Raw genomic sequence first — 19,883 nt, 5'->3', positions numbered from 1 at the left:
AATCTGTACGTGGCCTTTAGTGAATCTATAATGAATCTATAACAATGAATCTATATATACAGTATATATAGTACATTACCAGTCAAAAGTGTGGACACACCTATTCATTACAGGGTTTTTCTTTTTTGTTTGACTATTTTCGACATTGTAAAATAATAGTGAAGACATCAAAACTATGAAAATAACACATTTGGAATCATGTAGTAACAAAAAAAGTGCTATAAAATACATGTTCTATTTTAGATTCTTCAAAGTAACCACCCTTTGCCTTGATGACAGCTTTGCACACTCTTGGCATTCTCTCAACCAGCTTCATGAGGTAGTCACCTGGAATGCATTTCAATTAACAGGTGTGCCTTGTTAAAAGTTAATTTGTCAAATTTCTTTCCTTCTTAATGTGTTTGAGCCAATCAGTTGTGTTGTGACAAGGTAGGGGTGATATACAGAAGATAGCCCTATTTGGTAAAAGACCAAGTCCATATTATGGCAAGAACAGCTCAAATAAGCAAAGATAAATGACAGTCCATCATTCCTTTAAGACATAAAGGTCAGTCAATCCGGAAAATTTCAAGAACTTTTTCCAGTCTCAAAAACCATTAACCTCTAACGCCTCACAAACCCGGATCCGGGAGCACCCCCATCAAAAAAGCTGACTAGCATAGCCTAGCCTAAAGCTACAGGGATATCATATAATAAAATGTTCATGAAATCACAAGTCCAAGACACCAAATGAAAGATACACATCTTGTGAACTCAGCCATCATTTCTGATTTTTAAAATGTTTTACAGGGAAGACACAATATGTAAATCTATTAGCTAACCACGTTAGCAAAAGACACCACTTCTTTACTCCACCATTTTTTTACTCCATCAGTAGCTATCACAAATTCGACCAAATAAAGATATAAATAGCCACTAACCAAGAAACAACTTCATCAGATGATAGTCTGATAAGATATTTATTGTATAGCATATGTTTTGTTAGAAAAATGTGCATATTTCAGGTATAAATCATAGTTACCATTGCAGCCACTACCACAACTCTCACCAAAGCGACTAGAATAACTACAGAGACCATCGTGTATTAGCTAATTACTCATCATAAAACATTTCTTAAAAATACACCGCGTACAGCAGATGAAAGACACAGATCTTGTGAATCCAGCCAATGTTTCAGATTTTCTAAGTGTTTTACAGCGAAAACACAATATAGCGTTATATTAGCTTACCACAATAGCAAACATCACAACAGCATTGATTCAAGGCAAAAATAGCGATAACGTATAAACCACCAAAATATATTAATTTTTTCACTAACCTTCTCAGAATTCTTCAGATGACAGTCCTATAACATCATATTACACAATGCATATAGAGTTTGTTCGAAAATGTGCATATTTAGCGGCACAAATTGTGCTTATACAATGAGAATAGTGTCCAAAACCTCAAGCAATCTGTCCTGCGCCATCTTGAAGAGGCACCTATTCTAATCGAAAACTATTCATAAACTTGACTAAAAAAATACAGGTTGGACAGCAATTGAAAGACAAATTAGTTCTTAATGCAATCGCTGGGTTACATTTTTAAAATGAACGTTACTTCAAGCATACAGCGTGCGCTAAAGCGAGACCGCACCATAATTCATGGCGGAATTATTATTTGACATTTGTCAACATAAGTACGAATTAACAGCATAAAGACTGCTTACTATTTGTTGAGCTTCCATCAGAATCTTGGGCAAGGTGTCCTTTCTCCAGAACAATCGTTGCTAGGTTGGAGAACGTCCTCTTCCACGTTGCAATTAGCAGTAAACAATAGCATGAGAGAGAGAGAGAGACCCAACCCCCTAGAATGCCAGAAAATGAAATACCCGAAAATCGCAATATACTGACATAAACTGATATAACTCGGTTTAAAATAACAACATTATGATGTCTTTAACACCTATATCGAATAAAAACAGAGCCGGATATATCTAAGAGCTAAAACAGGAGCTTCTAACACGACATGCCAAGATCCTCCCTGCGTCAGAGCGAAGAGTCAAAAGAGGGGACACCTCGTTTCCAAGCAATTTATAAACTTTCAGATCTGCCTAGAGACTCCATTTCAAGTCCCTCTATTCGCTGACACCCAGGGGAAGGCGTATGCAGTGCATCTCAACCAATAGAGGACAGGCAAATTAATAAACTGTTCTGGGAACAGTGAGCAGATTTCAGCATTTTCAAATCCTCATAGGAAAATTGCTCTAAGTCCAGTTCTGTTTCACTCACAGACATAATTCAAACGGTTTTAGAAACTAGAGAGTGTGTTCTATCCAATAGTAATAATAATATGCATATTGTACGAGCAAGAATTGAGTACGAGGCAGTTTAATTTGTGCACTATTTTTTCCAATGGTGAAACAGCGCCCCCATATTGACAAGAAGTTTTAATCGCTATGATGAAACTGTCCCTCATGAGAACCGCACAGGAAAGGAAGACCTAGAGTTACCTTTAATGCAGAGGATAAGTTCATTAGAGTTACCATCCTCAGAATGGAAAGGAAGACCTAGAGTTACCTCTAATGCAGAGGATAAGTTCATTAGAGTTACCAGCCTCAGGAATGGAAGACCCAGAGTTACCTCTAATGCAGAGGATAAGTTCATTAGAGTTACCAGCCACAGGAAAGGAAGACCTAGAGTTACCTCTAATGCAGAGGATAAGTTCATTAGAGTTACCAGCCTCAGAATGGAAAGGAAGACCCAGAGTTACCTCTAATGCAGAGGATAAGTTCATTAGAGTTACCAGCCTCAGAATGGAAAGGAAGACCCAGAGTTACCTCTAATGCAGAGGATAAGTTCATTAGAGTTACCAGCCACAGGAAAGGAAGACCCAGAGTTACCTCTAATGCAGAGGATAAGTTCATTAGAGTTACCAGCCACAGGAATGGAAAACCTAGAGTTACCTCTAATGCAGAGGATAAGTTCATTAGAGTTACCAGACTCAGAATGGAAAGGAAGATCTGGAGTTACCTCTAATGCAGAGGATAAGTTCATTAGAGTTACCAGCCACAGGAAAGGAAAACCTAGAGTTACCTCTAATGCAGAGGATAAGTTCATTAGAGTTACCAGACACAGGAATGGAAAACCTAGAGTTACCTCTAATGCAGAGGATAAGTTCATTAGAGTTACCAGCCTCAGAAATTGCAGCCCAAATAAATGCTTCACAGAGTTCAAGTAACAGAAACATCTTAACATCAACTGTTCACAGGAGACTGCGTGAATCAGGCCTTCATGGTCGAATTGCTGAAAACAAACCACTACTAAAGGACACCAATAAGAAGAAGAGAATTGCTTGGGCCAAGAAACACGAGCAATGGACATTAGACCGTAGAAATCTGTCCTTTGGTCTGATGAGTTCAAATTTGAGATGTTTGGTTCCAACTGCCGTGTCTTTGTGAGACGCAGAGTACGTGAACAGATGATCTCCGCATGTGTGGTTCCCACCGTGAAGCATGGAGGAGGAGGTGTGGAGGTGCTTTGCTGGTGACAGCGTCTGTGGTTTATTTAGAATTCAAGGCACACTTAACCAACATGGCTAACACAGCATTCTGCAGCAATACGCCATCCCATCTGGTTTGCGCTTAGTGGGACTATCATTTGTTTTTCAACAGGACAATGACCCAAAACACACTTCCAGGCTGTGTAAGGGCTATTTGACCAAGAAGGAGAGTGATGGAGTGCTGCATCAGATGACCTGGCCTCCACAATCACCTGACCTCAACCCAATTGAGATGGTTTGGGATGAGTTGGAATGCAATGCTCAGCATATGTGGGAACTCCTTCAAGACTCTTGGAAAAGCATTCCTCATGAAGCTAGTTGAGAGATTGCCAAGAGTGTGCAAAGCTGTCATCAAGGCAAAGGGTGGCTACTTTTAAGAATCTAAAATAGAAAATATATTTTGATTTGTTTAACACTTTTTTGGGGTTACTAAATGATTCCATGTTTGTTATTTCATAGTCTGGATTTCTTCACTATTTCTTCTACAATGTAAAAAATACACTAAAACCCTTGAATGAGTCGGTGTGTTCTAAACTTTTTGACTGGTACTGTGTGTGTTGTGTTCATTATCGACCTATGGATATAGTATGTGTCCACGAAGCATGTACTGGATACTGTATAGATGACAATAGTGCAGTAGCCGTAAGTAGTGCAATAGTGCAGTAGCCAAAACTCTCTTAGTTTTTCCATGAATCAATAAAACCAGGAAATAAAAGGTGTGAATTGAACCTGTACTATTACTGTTTGTGACTGTTTTATGCATCTGATATTTAAAGTACAGTAAGTTGAGATAAATATTCTTATTCTTCTGTTTGTCTGAGTAGATGTTTGTGAGAGAACATTATTCCTCTGTTTGTCTGAGTAGAAGTTTGTGAGAGAACATTATTCCTTTGTTTGTCTGAGTAGAAGTTTGTGAGAGAGGCCCCTAAAGGAGACCTGGATGTTCTGGTTCAACCGCTGCTGGAACACTGCAGCTCAGACAAGATGAACACTTGGCTTGGTAAGGATAGAGGGAGGGAGGGAGGGAGGGAGGGAGGGACTACTCCTGTACATTAAACCCATCTGTCAATCTTCTTACCTTGGACATTAGACCTGTGCTGGAGCTACTGCTAGTGCATTGAATACTAAAAACCCAATGAATAAATGTTCTTTCTTTTCTTTCTTTCTTTCTTTTCTTTCTTTCTTTCTTTCTTTCTTTCTTTCTTTCTTTCTTTCTTTTTTTTCTTTCTTTCTTTCTTTCTTTCTTTCTTTCTTTCTTTCTTTCTTTCCCTCCCTCCCTAGGGGTGGTGTATGGCTATAAGGGCTTGCTGCTGCTCCTGGGGATTTTTCTGGCTTATGAGACCAAGTCTATATCAACAGAGAAGATCAACGACCACCGTGCTGTCGGCATGGCCATTTACAACGTCTCAGTAAGTCTTTCTGTGTCTGTGTGTGTCTTTGGCCAGTGTCAGTCTAGACTAAGTGTTTCTCTGTTTGTCTTTTTGTACATTTATTTTGCCCCCCCCCCCACACCAAACGCGATCACGACACGCAGGTTAAAATATCAAAACAAACTCTGAACCAATGACATTCATTTGAGGACAGGTCGAAAAGCATTAAACATGTATGATAATTTAGCTAGTTAGCTTGCACTTGCTAGCTAACGTTAATTTGTCCTATTTAGCTAGCTTGCTGTTGCTAGCTAATTTGTCCTGGGATATAAACATTGAGTTGTTATTTTACCTGAAATGCACAAGGATCTCTACTCCGACAATTAATCCACACATAAAATGGTCAACCGAATCGTTTCTAGTCATCTCTCCTCCTTCCAGGTTTTTTCATCGTTTAAATTATATGGTGATCGCATCTAAACTTTCATTGTATTACCACGACTACCGGCAAAACAGTTCGTCTTTCTATCACCCACGTGGGTATAACCAATGAGGAGATGGCACGTGGGTACCTGCTTCTATAAACCAATGAGATGGGAGAGGCAGGACTTGCAGCGCGATCTGCGTCAGAAATAGGAACGACATCTATTTTAACCCTTGGTGTCGCAGACGCTCGTTGGCGCGCGCAAGCAGTGTGGGTGCAATAATTGAATAACATGGATTTCTAAATTTATTTTGCGACTCTGGCGCACGCGACGTGTCCGGTCTGGTCAGCATGTTACAGCTGATCTGTATGTCAGTCTAATTCGCCCCTCTCTGTCTTTCCCTCTCTCTCCAGGCTGTGTTAGTTCGTCCTCAGTCTCCACTCGCTTGTATATCTCTCTCTCTCTTTCTCTCTCTCTTGCTCTTGCCTTCGTTCTGTCTCTCTTTCCCTCTCTGTTTTTCCCTCTCTCTCCATGCTGTGTTAGTTCGTCCTCAGTCTCCACCCGCTTGTATATCTCTCTCTCTCTCTTTCTCTCTCTCTTGCTCTTGCCTTCTTTCTGTCTCTCTTTCCCTCTCTTTCCCTCTCTCTCCAGGCTGTGTTAGTTCATCTTCAGTCTCCACTCGCTTGGATCTCTCTCTCTCGCGTTCTCTCTCTCTTTCTCTCTGTTTTTCTCTCTCTCTGTATCTGTCTCTCTCTCTCTCTCTCTCTCTCTCTCTCTCTCTCTCTCTCTCTCTCTCTCTCTTTCTGTCTCTTCTCTCTCTGTCTCTCTTTCTCCCTGACTCTCTCTCTCTCCCTCCACCCTTTGTTTAATGCTGTGACAATGCCTGGCTCTCTGTCCTCGGTGGTCCCCTGTGGCTCTGCTCACCTCCAGCCCTCCCGCTCACCCCTAATGAGGTGCTGGAGCTGGCCAGTGGGGTTTTCACCATGGGAGCTGTCCTAAATGACGCTGTATGCATGGGGACAGTATCTGCCATCCGAAAGTGGCCCAGAAAACTGTGTGTGGTGTGTGGTGTGTGGTGTGTGGTGTGTGGTGTGTGTGTGTGTGTGGTGTGTGTGTGGTGTGTGGTGTGTGGTGTGTGTGGTGTGTGGTGTGTGTGTGTGTTGTGATGTACAGAATCTGTTATCAGAAAACAGAGGAGAGGCAGCAGAGAGGATGGGCGATAGAAGGTAGTAACTAGGGCCTCTTCCCTTCCTCATCAGGGGGAATAAAGTCACATGTCTTCTGTGTTTTGTGTGTCTGTCTAAAGCCCCTTATCCCTCTACTGCAACACTTTGGATGGAAACACACACAGAGGGAGAGGGATAAAGGGAGAGAGGGTGGGAGGGAAAGAGTTAGATGTCTCTGGAGGATTTGATCATCTGTGTGAATCCCTCTCGACAGACATTCTCCTCCTCCAGTGATCTTCAAAGAACGACTCATATTTATCTCTCTATTACTACAACCGGTTAGCCGTTTCTGTCCTGTTGTGTGGCTGATCAAAAATTAAATGCAAAAAAAAATACAAAAGAAATACTTCTAACATGGATATTCTCTGCGTCCAAATGTCAAATTGAGAAGATGCCCAGTGTGCCAATTTGGATGATTTAAGTGTGGTCTTTCACTGTTTGGTATTGAGTCTGGAAATAGAATAACACTGTCCCTCCTGCCAGTTCAGCACTGCACTGCGGCGGTGACACAGCATTTTAATCAAGAGTGTTGTCCCCACTATGGCGGATTTCCTGTTTTCCAATTTCCATCGTTGTATTTTAATTCATCTCTGAGGATTACCCATTATGCATTGAACCCAATTTAAGCTAAAACTGACTGAGAGAATTGCAAATTGGCGCTGGAGAGAAAATTGAGAAGAGAACCCTGCCCTGTTTCTCTCTCTCTCTCTCTCTCTCTCTCTCTCTCTCTCTCTCTCTCTCTCTGTCTCTCTGTCTCTCTGTCTCTCTGTCCCTCTGTCCCTCTGTCCCTCTGTCCCTCTGTCCCTCTGTCTCTCTGTCTCTCTGTCTCTCTGTCTCTCTGTCTTTCTGTCTCTCTGTCTCTCTGTCTCTCTCTCTGTCTCTCTCTGTCTCTCTCTGTCTCTCTCTGTCTCTGTCTCTGTCTCTGTCTCTCTGTCTCTCTCTCTCTCTCTCTCTCTCTCTCTCTCTCTCTCTCTCTCTCTCTCTCTCTCTCTCTCTCTCTCTCTCTCTCTCTCTCTCTCTCTCTGTCTCTCTCCTCTCTCTCTCTGTCAAATTCAAGCTGCTTTATTGGCATGAAAAACATTGTGTCAATATTGCCAAAGCAACAATGTATACAATATACATTGTAATAAAATTATAAACAATGACAAATAATAATATAGAATGGCAGTAAATAATAATACAAAATTAAATATAAAAATAGTAACAATAAAATGGTAACAGTCAAATATCGAATGTAATGTAATAAAAAAATGAAACTATAACTAACTTATAACTAAATAACGGTCATCTTCACCATTACATCGGTACTATAACTACTATCATCATTACCACTACTACCACCACCACCATCACTAAACTGCTATCATTACCATTACCACCCATACCATTACTACTTGGAATGATAAACAACAATAATAATAGTAATAACAATAACAGTAATAACAATATCTGTCTCTCTCTCTCTCCTGTCTCTCTCTCTTTCCTCTCTCTCTCTCTCTCTCTCTCTCTCTCTGTCTCTCTCTGTCTCTCTCTCTCTCGCTCTTTTCTCTCTCTATCTCTGTCTCTCTCTCTCTCTGGGCTCTCTGTCTCTCTCTCTCTCTCTCTTTCCTCTCTCTCTCTCTATCTCTTTTTTCTCTCTCTCTGTCTCTCTCTCTCTCTCTCCTTCCTCTCTCTATCTCTGTCTCTCTCTGTCTCTCTCTTTCCTCTCTCTCTGTCTCTCTCTTTCCTATCTCTCGCTCTCTTTCCTCTCTCTCGCTCTCTCTTTTCTCTCTCTCGCTCTCTTGCTCTCGCTCTCTCTTTCCTCTCTCTCTCTCGCTCTCTCTCTCGCTCTCTCTCTCTCTCTCTCTCTCTCTCTCTCTCTCTCTCTCTCTCTCTCTGGCCTTGTGATGAATGGTGTCCCAGTGATCCCCCTTCTATGTAAAACTAATGAGACTGATTCCACCACCACCAACACCATCTGCTGAAGTGGCCAGGCACTCACATCTATTTATCGTAGACACTACAAGAATGGGAGCACGGAGAGGTGCCGACCTGCTCATTTTCTGGAACTAAATGAAGACGATAAAATTAATTAAAGATGAATCAAAGAGGAGCAGTTAACATTCAGGGGCTAATCAGCTCCTCCCCAACCCCCCCCCCCCCTAAAAAAAATAACAAGCGGAGGGGAAAAATAGGAAATGATTTGTTCTCCCGAAGACCAAGGAGGAATCAAGGTGAAATTAGTTGGAACAATTCTGGAAGAATCTAAAGGTACTTCCCAAATGGCACCCTATTTCCAAATGATTGTGCACTACTTTTTTACCAGATCTCTATATGGAATAGGGTGCACTGTGGATTCTATTTGTACTCTGAGATTGTCGTCTTTTCCTTCTGTGACCTGTCCGCTGTGATTAATGATTCGACAGAGAAAGATATCGCCTCCGTTTGACGGCAGGGTTTTTCCATTTGCCAGTCTGGATGAGATTTTGCAGGTTTTGGAGGAGAGATGACTGTTGGTCAATACGTATTGATTACTATCCCCCTCTCTGTCCCGTCTCTCTTCCCTCATTTTTCACACTCCCATTTTTCATTCCTCTCTCTCTCTCTCTTCTCCGTCGCTCTCTCTCTCTATCCCGCTCTCTCCCTTTCTACCTCGCTCTCTCTCTCACTCCATCTCTCTCTCTCTCTCTCAATGCATCTATCTCTCTCCTCCTACCCCCTCCCCTGTCTCACTCTGTGTCTCTCCCCCTCCTCTCTCACTCCATCTATCTCTCTCCTCCTACCCCCTCCCCTGTCTCACTCTGTGTCTCTCCCCCTCCTCTCTCACTCCATCTATCTCTCTCCTCCTACCCCCTCCCCTGTCTCACTCTGTGTCTCTCCCCCTCCTCTCTCACTCCATCTATGTCTCTCCTTCTACCCCCTCCCCTGTCTCACTCTGTGTCTCTCCCCCTCCTCTCTCACTCCATCTATCTCTCTCCTCCTACCCCCTCCCCTGTCTCACTCTGTCTCTCCCCCTCCTCTCTCACTCCATCTATCTCTCTCCTCCTACCCCCTCCCCTGTCTCACTCCATCTCTCTCTCTCTCTCTCACTCCATCTATCTCTCTCCTCCTACCCCCTCCCCTGTCTCACTCTGTGTCTCTCCCCCTCCTCTCTCACTCCATCTATCTCTCTCCTCCTACCCCCTCCCCTGTCTCACTCTGTGTCTCTCCCCCTCCTCTCTCACTCCATCTATCTCTCTCCTCCTACCCCCTCCCCTGTCTCACTCTGTGTCTCTCCCCCTCCTCTCTCACTCCATCTATCTCTCTCCTCCTACTCCCTCCCCTGTCTCACTCTGTGTCTCTCCCCCTCTTCTCTCACTCCATCTATCTCTCTCCTCCTACCCCCTCCCCTGTCTCACTCTGTGTCTCTCCCCCTCCTCTCTCACTCCATCTATCTCTCTCCTCCTACCCCCTCCCCTGTCTCACTCTGTGTCTCTCCCCCTCCTCTCTCACTCCATCTATCTCTCTCCTCCTACCCCCTCCCCTGTCTCACTCTGTGTCTCTCCCCCTCCTCTCTCACTCCATCTATCTCTCTCCTCCTACCCCCTCCCCTGTCTCACTCTGTGTCTCTCCCCCTCCTCCCTACAGGTGCTGTGTATGATCACGGCTCCCGTCACCATGATCTTGTCGTCGCAGCAGGACGCCTCGTTTGCCTTCGCCTCCCTGGCCATCGTCTTCTCTGTCTACATCACCCTGGTGGTGCTCTTTGTCCCCAAGGTAGAATAACAGTCTGTCTCTGTGGTACAGTAGAAGCTTCAGTCAGTAACTACACTCTGTCTGTTACAGTACCTGTGTTAACATATTGCGTACCGGTGAGCACCAGCTCAATTCAAGCACTGTGTATGCATTTCTATGGTACTCTGTAGATGTTTCAGGACAGATTGTTTATCTCTATGGTGGTACTGTAGATGTTACAGGACAGATTGTTTATCTCTATGGTGGTACTCTGTAGATGTTTCAGGACAGATTCTTTATCTCTATGGTACTCTGTAGATGTTTCAGGACAGATTGTTTATCTCTATGGTGGTACTGTAGATGTTACAGGACAGATTGTTTATCTCTATGGTGGTACTGTAGATGTTTCAGGACAGATTGTTTATCTCTATGGTGGTACTGTAGATGTTTCAGGACAGATTGTTTATCTCTATGGTGGTACTGTAGATGTTACAGGACAGATTGTTTATCTCTATGGTGGTACTGTAGATGTTACAGGACAGATTGTTTATCTCTATGGTGGTACTGTAGATGTTTCAGGACAGATTGTTTATCTCTATGGTGGTACTGTAGATGTTTCAGGACAGATTGTTTATCTCTATGGTGGTACTGTAGATGTTTCAGGACAGATTGTTTATCTCTATGGTGGTACTCTGTAGATGTTTCAGGACAGATTGTTTATCTCTATGGTGGTACTGTAGATGTTACAGGACAGATTGTTTATCTCTATGGTGGTACTGTAGATGTTTCAGGACAGATTGTTTATCTCTATGGTGGTACTGTAGATGTTACAGGACAGATTGTTTATCTCTATGGTGGTACTGTAGATGTTACAGGACAGATTGTTTATCTCTATGGTGGTACTCTGTAGATGTTTCAGGACAGATTGTTTATCTCTATGGTGGTACTGTAGATGTTACAGGACAGATTGTTTATCTCTATGGTGGTACTGTAGATGCGTCGCCTGATCACCCGAGGAGAGTGGCAGTCAGACACCCAGGAGACCGTGAAGACACAGGGCTCATCCACCAACAACAACGATGAGGAGAAGTCCAGACAGCTGGAGAGAGAGAACAAGGAACTTCAGAAGATCATTCAGGAGGTACAGGATCAGTTATGTTATACAGTAGGTATAGGATCAGTTATGTTATACAGTAGGTATAGGATCAGGTATGTTATACAGTAGGTATAGGATCAGTTATGTTATACAGTAGGTATAGGATCAGTTATGTTATACAGTAGGTATACAGTAGGTATAGGATCAGTTATGTTATACAGTAGGTATACAGTAGGTATAGGATAAGTTATGTTATACAGTAGGTATACAGTAGGTATAGGATCAGTTATGTTATACAGTAGGTATACAGTAGGTATAGGATCAGTTATGTTATACAGTAGGTATACAGTAGGTATAGGATCAGTTATGTTATACAGTAGGTCAACAGTAGGTATAGGATCAGGTATGGTATACAGTAGGTATAGGATCAGTTGTGTTATACAGTAGGTATACAGTAGGTATAGGATCAGTTATGTTATACAGTAGGTATACAGTAGGTATAGGATCAGGTATGGTATACAGTAGGTATAGGATCAGTTATGTTATACAGTAGATATAGGATCAGTTATGTTATACAGTAGGTATACAGTATGTATAGGATCAGTTATGTTATACAGTAGGTATAGGATCAGTTATGTTATACAGTAGGTATACAGTAGGTATAGGATCAGTTATGTTATACAGTAGATATAGGATCAGTTATGTTATACAGTATGTATACAGTAGGCATAGGATCAGTTATGTTATAAAATAGGTATACAGTAGGCATAGGATCAGTTATGTTATACAGTAGGTATACAGAGGCATAGGATCAGTTATGTTATACAGTAGGTATAGGATCAGGTATGGTATACAGTAGGTATACAGTAGGCATAGGATCAGGTATGGTATACAGTAGGTATAGGATCAGTTATGTTATACAGTAGGTATAGGATCAGTTATGTTATACAGTATGTATACATTAGGCATAGGATCAGTTATGTTATACAATAGGTATACAGTAGGCATAGGATCAGTTATGTTATACAGTAGGTATACAGAGGCATAGGATCAGTTATGTTATACAGTAGGTATAGGATCAGGTATGGTATACAGTAGGTATACAGTAGGTATAGGATCAGGTATGTTATACAGTAGGTATACAGTAGGTATAGGATCAGTTATATTATACAGTAGGTATAGGACCAGGTATGGTATACAGTAGGTATAGGATCAGTTATGTTATACAGTAGGTATAGGATCAGTTATGTTATACAGTAGGTATACAGTAGGTATAGGATCAGGTATGGTATACAGTAGGTATAGGATCAGTTATGTTATACAGTAGGTATAGGATCAGTTATGTTATACAGTGGGTATACAGTAGGTATAGGATCAGTTATGTTATACAGTAGGTATAGGATCAGTTATGTTATACAGTAGGTATACAGTAGGTATAGGATCAGTTATGTTATACAGCAGGTAAACAGTAGGCATAGGATCAGTTATGTTATACAATAGGTATACAGTAGGCATAGGATCAGTTATGTTATACAGTAGGTATACAGTAGGCATAGGATCAGTTATGTTATACAGTAGGTATAGGATCAGGTATGTTATACAGTAGGTATAGGATCAGGTATGGTATACAGTAGGTATAGGATCAGTTATGTTATACAGTAGGTATACAGTAGGTATAGGATCAGTTATGTTATACAGTAGGTATAGGATCAGGTATGTTATATAGTAGGTATAGGATCAGTTATGTTATACAGTAGGTATAGGATCAGGTATGTTATACAGTAGGTATACAGTAGGTATAGGATCAGTTATGTTATACAGTAGGTATAGGATCAGGTATGGTATACAATAGGTATAGGATCAGTTATGTTATACAGTAGGTATAGGATCAGTTATGTTATACAGTAGGTATACAGTAGGTATAGGATCAGTTATGTTATACAGTAGGTATACAGTAGGTATAGGATCAGGTATGGTATAGAGTAGGTATAGGATCAGTTATGTTATACAGTAGGTATAGGATCAGTTATGTTATACAGTAGGTATACAGTAGGTATAGGATCAGGTATGGTATACAGTAGGTATAGGATCAGTTATGTTATACAGTAGGTATAGGATCAGTTATGTTATACAGTGGGTATACAGTAGGTATAGGATCAGTTATGTTATACAGTAGGTATAGGATCAGTTATGTTATACAGTAGGTATACAGTAGGTATAGGATCAGTTATGTTATACAGTAGGTATACAGTAGGCATAGGATCAGTTATGTTATAAAATAGGTATACAGTAGGCATATGATCAGTTATGTTATACAGTAGGTATACAGTAGGCATAGGATCAGTTATGTTATACAGTAGGAATAGGATCAGGTATGTTATACAGTAGGTATAGGATCAGGTATGGTATACAGTAGGTATAGGATCAGGTATGTTATACAGTAGGTATACAGTAGGTATAGGATCAGTTATGTTATACAGTAGGTATACAGTAGATATAGGATCAGGTATGGTATACAGTAGGTATAGGATCAGTTATGTTATACAGTAGGCATAGGATCAGTTATGTTATACAATAGGTATACAGTAGGCATAGGATCAGTTATGTTATACAGTAGGTATACAGTAGGCATAGGATCAGTTATGTTATACAGTAGGTATAGGATCAGGTATGTTATACAGTAGGTATAGGATCAGGTATGGTATACAGTAGGTATAGGATCAGTTATGTTATACAGTAGGTATACAGTAGGTATAGGATCAGTTATGTTATACAGTAGGTATACAGTAGGTATAGGATCAGTTATGTTATACAGTAGGTATAGGATCACATATGTTATACAGTAGGTATAGGGTCAGTTATGTGATACAGTAGGTATACAGTAGGCATAGGATCAGGTATGTTATACAGTAGATGTAGGATCAGTTATGTTATACAGTAGGTATAGGATCAGGTATGGTATACAGTAGGTATAGGATCAGGTATGTTATACAGTAGGTATACAGTAGGTATAGGATCAGTTATGTTATACAGTAGGTATACAGTAGATATAGGATCAGGTATGGTATACAGTAGGTATAGGATCAGTTATGTTATACAGTAGGCATAGGATCAGTTATGTTATAGAATAGGTATACAGTAGGCATAGGATCAGTTATGTTATACAGTAGGTATACAGTAGGCATAGGATCAGTTATGTTATACAGTAGGTATAGGATCAGGTATGTTATACAGTAGGTATAGGATCAGGTATGGTATACAGTAGGTATAGGATCAGTTATGTTATACAGTAGGTATACAGTAGGTATAGGATCAGTTATGTTATACAGTAGGTATACAGTAGGTATAGGATCAGTTATGTTATACAGTAGGTATAAGATCACATATGTTATACAGTAGGTATAGGGTCAGTTATGTGATACAGTAGGTATACAGTAAGCATAGGATCAGGTATGTTATACAGTAGATGTAGGATCAGTTATGTTATACAGTAGGTATAGGATCAGTTATGTTATACAGTAAGTATACAGTAGGCTTAGGGTCAGTTATGTTATACAGTAGGTATACAGTAGGTACAGGATCAGTTATGTTATACAGTAGGTATACAGTAGGTACAGGATCAGTTATGTTATACAGTAGGTATTCAGAAGGTATAGGATCAGTTATGTTATACAGTAGGTATACAGTAGGTATAGGATCAGTTATGTTATACAGTAGGTATACAGTAGATATAGGATCAGGTATGGTATACAGTAGGTATAGGATCAGTTATGTTATAGAGTAGGTGTAGGATCAGTTATGTTATACAGTAGGTATAGGATCAGTTATGTTATACAGTAGGTATACAGTAGGCTTAGGGTCAGTTATGTTATACAGTAGGTATACAGTAGATATAGGATCAGTTATGTTATACAGTAGGTATACAGTAGGTACAGGATCAGTTATGTTATACAGTAGGTATACAGTAGGTATAGGATCAGTTATGTTATACAGTAGGTATACAGTAGGTATAGGATCAGTTATGTTATACAGTAGGTATAGGATCAGTTATGTTATACAGTAGGTATAGGGTCAGTTATGTTATACAGTAGGTATACAGTAGGCATAGGATCAGTTATGTTATACAGTAGGTGTAGGATCAGTTATGTTATACAGTAGGCATAGGGTCAGTTATGTTATACAGTAGGTATACAGTAGCCATAGGATCAGTTATGTTATACAATAGGTATACAGTAGGCATAGGATCAGTTATGTTTTACAGTAGGTATACAGTAGGCATAGGATCAGTTATGTTATACAGTAGGTATAGGATCAGGTATGTTATACAGTAGGTATAGGATCAGGTATGGTATACAGTAGGTATAGGATCAGTTATGTTATACAGTAGGTATACAGTAGGTATAGGATCAGTTATGTTATAGAGTAGGTATAGGATCAGTTATGTCATACAGTAGGTATAGGGTCAGTTATGTTATACAGTAGGTATACAGTAGGCATAGGATCAGTTATGTTATAGAGTAGGTGTAGGATCAGTTATGTTATACAGTAGGTATAGGATCAGTTATGTTATACAATAGGTATACAGTAGGCTTAGGGTCAGTTATGTTATACAGTAGGTATACAGTAGGTACAGGATCAGTTATGTTATACAGTAGGTATACAGTAGGTATAGGATCAGTTATGTTATACAGTAGGTATACAGTAGGTATAGGATCAGTTATGTTGTACAGTAGGTATACAGTAGGTATAGGATCAGTTATGTTATACAGTAGGCATAGGATCAGTTATGTTATACAGTAGGTATACAGTAGGTATAGGATCAGTTATGTTATACAGTAGGTATACAGTAGGTATAGGATCAGTTATGTTATAGAGTAGGTGTAGGATCTGTTATACAGTAGGTATAGGATCACTTGTGTTATACAGTAGGCATAGGGTCAGTTATGTTATACAGTAGGTATAGGATCCGTTTTGTTATACAGTAGGTATAGGATCAGTTATGTTATACAGTAGGCATAGGATCAGTTATGCTATACAGTAGGCATAGGATCAGTTATGTTATACAGTAGGTATAGGATCAGTTATGTTATACAGTAGGTATAGGATCAGTTATGTTATACAGTAGGTATAGGATCAGTTATGTTATACAGTAGGTATAGGGTCAGTTATGTTATACAGTAGGTATACAGTAGGCATAGGGTCAGTTATGTTATACAGTAGGCATAGGGTCAGTTATGTTATACAGTAGGTATACAGTAGGCATAGGATCAGTTATGTTATACAATAGGTATACAGTAGGCATAGGATCAGTTATGTTATACAGTAGGTATACAGTAGGCATAGGATCAGTTATGTTATACAGTAGGTATAGGATCAGGTATGTTATACAGTAGGTATAGGATCAGGTATGGTATACAGTAGGTATAGGATCAGTTATGTTATACAGTAGGTATACAGTAGATATAGGATCAGTTATGTTATACAGTAGGTATACAGTAGGTATAGGATCAGTTATGTTATACAGTAGGTATAGGATCACATATGTTATACAGTAGGTATAGGGTCAGTTATGTTATACAGTAGGTATACAGTAGGCATAGGATCAGTTATGTTATAGAGTAGGTGTAGGATCAGTTATGTTATACAGTAGGTATAGGATCAGTTATGTTATACAGTAGGTATACAGTAGGCTTAGGGTCAGTTATGTTATACAGTAGGTATACAGTAGGTACAGGATCAGTTATGTTATACAGTAGGTATACAGTAGGTACAGGATCAGTTATGTTATACAGTAGGTATTCAGAAGGTATAGGATCAGTTATGTTATACAGTAGGTATGGGGTCAGTTATGTTATACAGTAGGTATACAGTAGGCATAGGATCAGTTATGTTATACAGTAGGTGTAGGATCAGTTATGTTATACAGTAGGCATAGGGTCAGTTATGTTATACAGTAGGTATACAGTAGGTATAGGATCAGTTATGTTATGCAGTAGGTATAGGATCAGTTATGTTATACTGTAGGTATAGGGTCAGTTATGTTATACAGTAGGTATACAGTAGGCATAGGATCAGTTATGTTATAGAGTAGGTGTAGGATCAGTTATGTTATACAGTAGGTATAGGATCAGTTATGTTATACAGTAGGTATACAGTAGGCTTAGGGTCAGTTATGTTATACAGTAGGTATACAGTAGATATAGGATCAGTTATGTTATACAGTAGGTATACAGTAGGTATAGGATCAGTTATGTTATACAGTAGGTATACAGTAGGTATTGGATCAGTTATGTTGTACAGTAGGTATACAGTAGATATAGGATCAGTTATGTTATACAGTAGGCATAGGATCAGTTATGTTATACAGTAGGTATACAGTAGGTATAGGATCAGTTATGTTATACAGTAGGTATACAGTAAGTATAGGATCAGCTATGTTATAGAGTAGGTGTAGGATCTGTTATACAGTAGGTATAGGATCACTTGTGTTATACAGTAGGGATAGGGTCAGTTATGTTATACAGTAGGTATAGGATCAGTTATGTTATACAGTAGGCATAGGATCAGTTATGCTATACAGTAGGCATAGGATCAGTTATGTTATACAGTAGGTATAGGATCAGTTATGTTATACAGTAGGTATATGATCAGTTATGTTATTCAGTAGGTATAGGATCAGTTATGTTATACAGTAGGTATAGGGTCAGTTATGTTATACAGTAGGTATACAGTAGGCATAGGATCAGTTATGTTATACAGTAGGTGTAGGATCAGTTATGTTATACAGTAGGCATAGGGTCAGTTATGTTATACAGTAGGTATACAGTAGGCATAGGATCAGTTATGTTATACAATAGGTATACAGTAGGCATAGGATCAGTTATGTTATACAGTAGGTATACAGTAGGCATAGGATCAGTTATGTTATACAGTAGGAATAGGATCAGGTATGGTATACAGTAGGTATACAGTAGGTATAGGATCAGTTATGTTATACAGTAGGTATAGGATCAGTTATGTTATACAGAAGGTATACAGTAGGCATAGGATCAGTTATGTTATACAGTAGGAATAGGATCAGGTATGTTATACAGTAGGTATAGGATCAGGTATGGTATACAGTAGGTATACAGTAGGTATAGGATCAGGTATGTTATACAGTAGGTATACAGTAGGTATAGGATCAGTTATGTTATACAGTAGGTATACAGTAGATATAGGATCAGGTATGGTATACAGTAGGTATAGGATCAGTTATGTTATACAGTAGGTATAGGATCAGTTATGTTATACAGTAGGTATACAGTAGGTATAGGATCAGGTATGGTATACAGTAGGTATAGGATCAGTTATGTTATACAGTAGGTATACAGTAGGTATAGGATCAGGTATGGTATACAGTAGGTATAGGATCAGTTATGTTATACAGTAGGTATAGGATCAGTTATGTTATACAGTGGGTGTACAGTAGGTATAGGATCAGTTATGTAATACAGTAGGTATATAGTGGGCATAGGATCAGTTATGTTATACAATAGGTATACAGTAGGCATAGGATCAGTTATGTTATACAGTAGGTATACAGTAGGCATAGGATCAGTTATTTTATACAGTAGGTATAGGATCAGGTATGTTATACAGTAGGTATAGGATCAGGTATGGTATACAGTAGGTATAGGATCAGTTATGTTGTACAGTAGGTATACAGTAGGTATAGGATCAGTTATGTTATACAGTAGGTATAGGATCAGTTATGTTATACAGTAGGTATAGGGTCAGTTATGTTATACAATAGGTATACAGTAGGCATAGGATCAGTTATGTTATACAGTAGGTGTAGGATCAGTTATGTTATACAGTAGGCATAGGGTCAGTTATGTTATACAGTATGTATACAGTAGGCATAGGATCAGTTATGTTATACAATAGGTATACAGTAGGCATAGGATCAGTTATGTTTTACAGTAGGTATACAGTAGGCATAGGATCAGTTATGTTATACAGTAGGTATAGGATCAGGTATGTTATACGGTAGGTATAGGATCAGGTATGGTATACAGTAGGTATAGGATCAGTTATGTTATACAGTAGGTATAGGATCAATTATGTCATACAGTAGGTATAGGGTCAGTTATGTTATACAGTAGGTATACAGTAGGCATAGGATTAGTTATGTTATAGAGTAGGTGTAGGATCAGTTATGTTATACAGTAGGTATAGGATCAGTTATGTTATACAGTAGGTATACAGTAGGCTTAGGGTCAGTTATGTTATACAGTAGGTATACAGTAGGTACAGGATCAGTTATGTTATACAGTAGGTATACAGTAGGTATAGGATCAGTTATGTTATACAGTAGGTATACAGTAGGTATAGGATCAGTTATGTTGTACAGTAGGTATACAGTAGGTATAGGATCAGTTACGTTATACAGTAGGCATAGGATCAGTTATCTTATAGAGTAGGTGTAGGATCTGTTATACAGTAGGTATAGGATCACTTGTGTTATACAGTAGGCATAGGGTCAGTTATG

The 19,883-nt window shown here is 39.5% G+C and overlaps 1 protein-coding gene across 6 annotated transcripts in view; it reads left to right on the top strand.

Moving 5' to 3' along the window:
* The window catches only part of LOC129830698 (gamma-aminobutyric acid type B receptor subunit 1-like), a 301,577-nt gene that overhangs the window by 264,869 nt on the left and 16,825 nt on the right, over window positions 1–19,883 (top strand). For all 6 annotated transcript variants that reach the window (XM_055893314.1, XM_055893313.1, XM_055893311.1 and 3 more), the window contains exons 20-23: window positions 4,447–4,540; window positions 4,822–4,949; window positions 10,168–10,296; window positions 11,249–11,395. In XM_055893314.1, the coding sequence (XP_055749289.1) occupies window positions 4,447–4,540; window positions 4,822–4,949; window positions 10,168–10,296; window positions 11,249–11,395 (498 nt within the window). The remainder of the gene's footprint in view (window positions 1–4,446; window positions 4,541–4,821; window positions 4,950–10,167; window positions 10,297–11,248; window positions 11,396–19,883) is intronic.

Source organism: Salvelinus fontinalis, chromosome 32 (genome assembly GCF_029448725.1).
Source record: "Salvelinus fontinalis isolate EN_2023a chromosome 32, ASM2944872v1, whole genome shotgun sequence".
In the NCBI taxonomy this organism is placed as follows: Eukaryota; Metazoa; Chordata; class Actinopteri; order Salmoniformes; family Salmonidae; genus Salvelinus; species Salvelinus fontinalis.
This window is presented reverse-complemented; position numbering and strand designations above follow the sequence as displayed.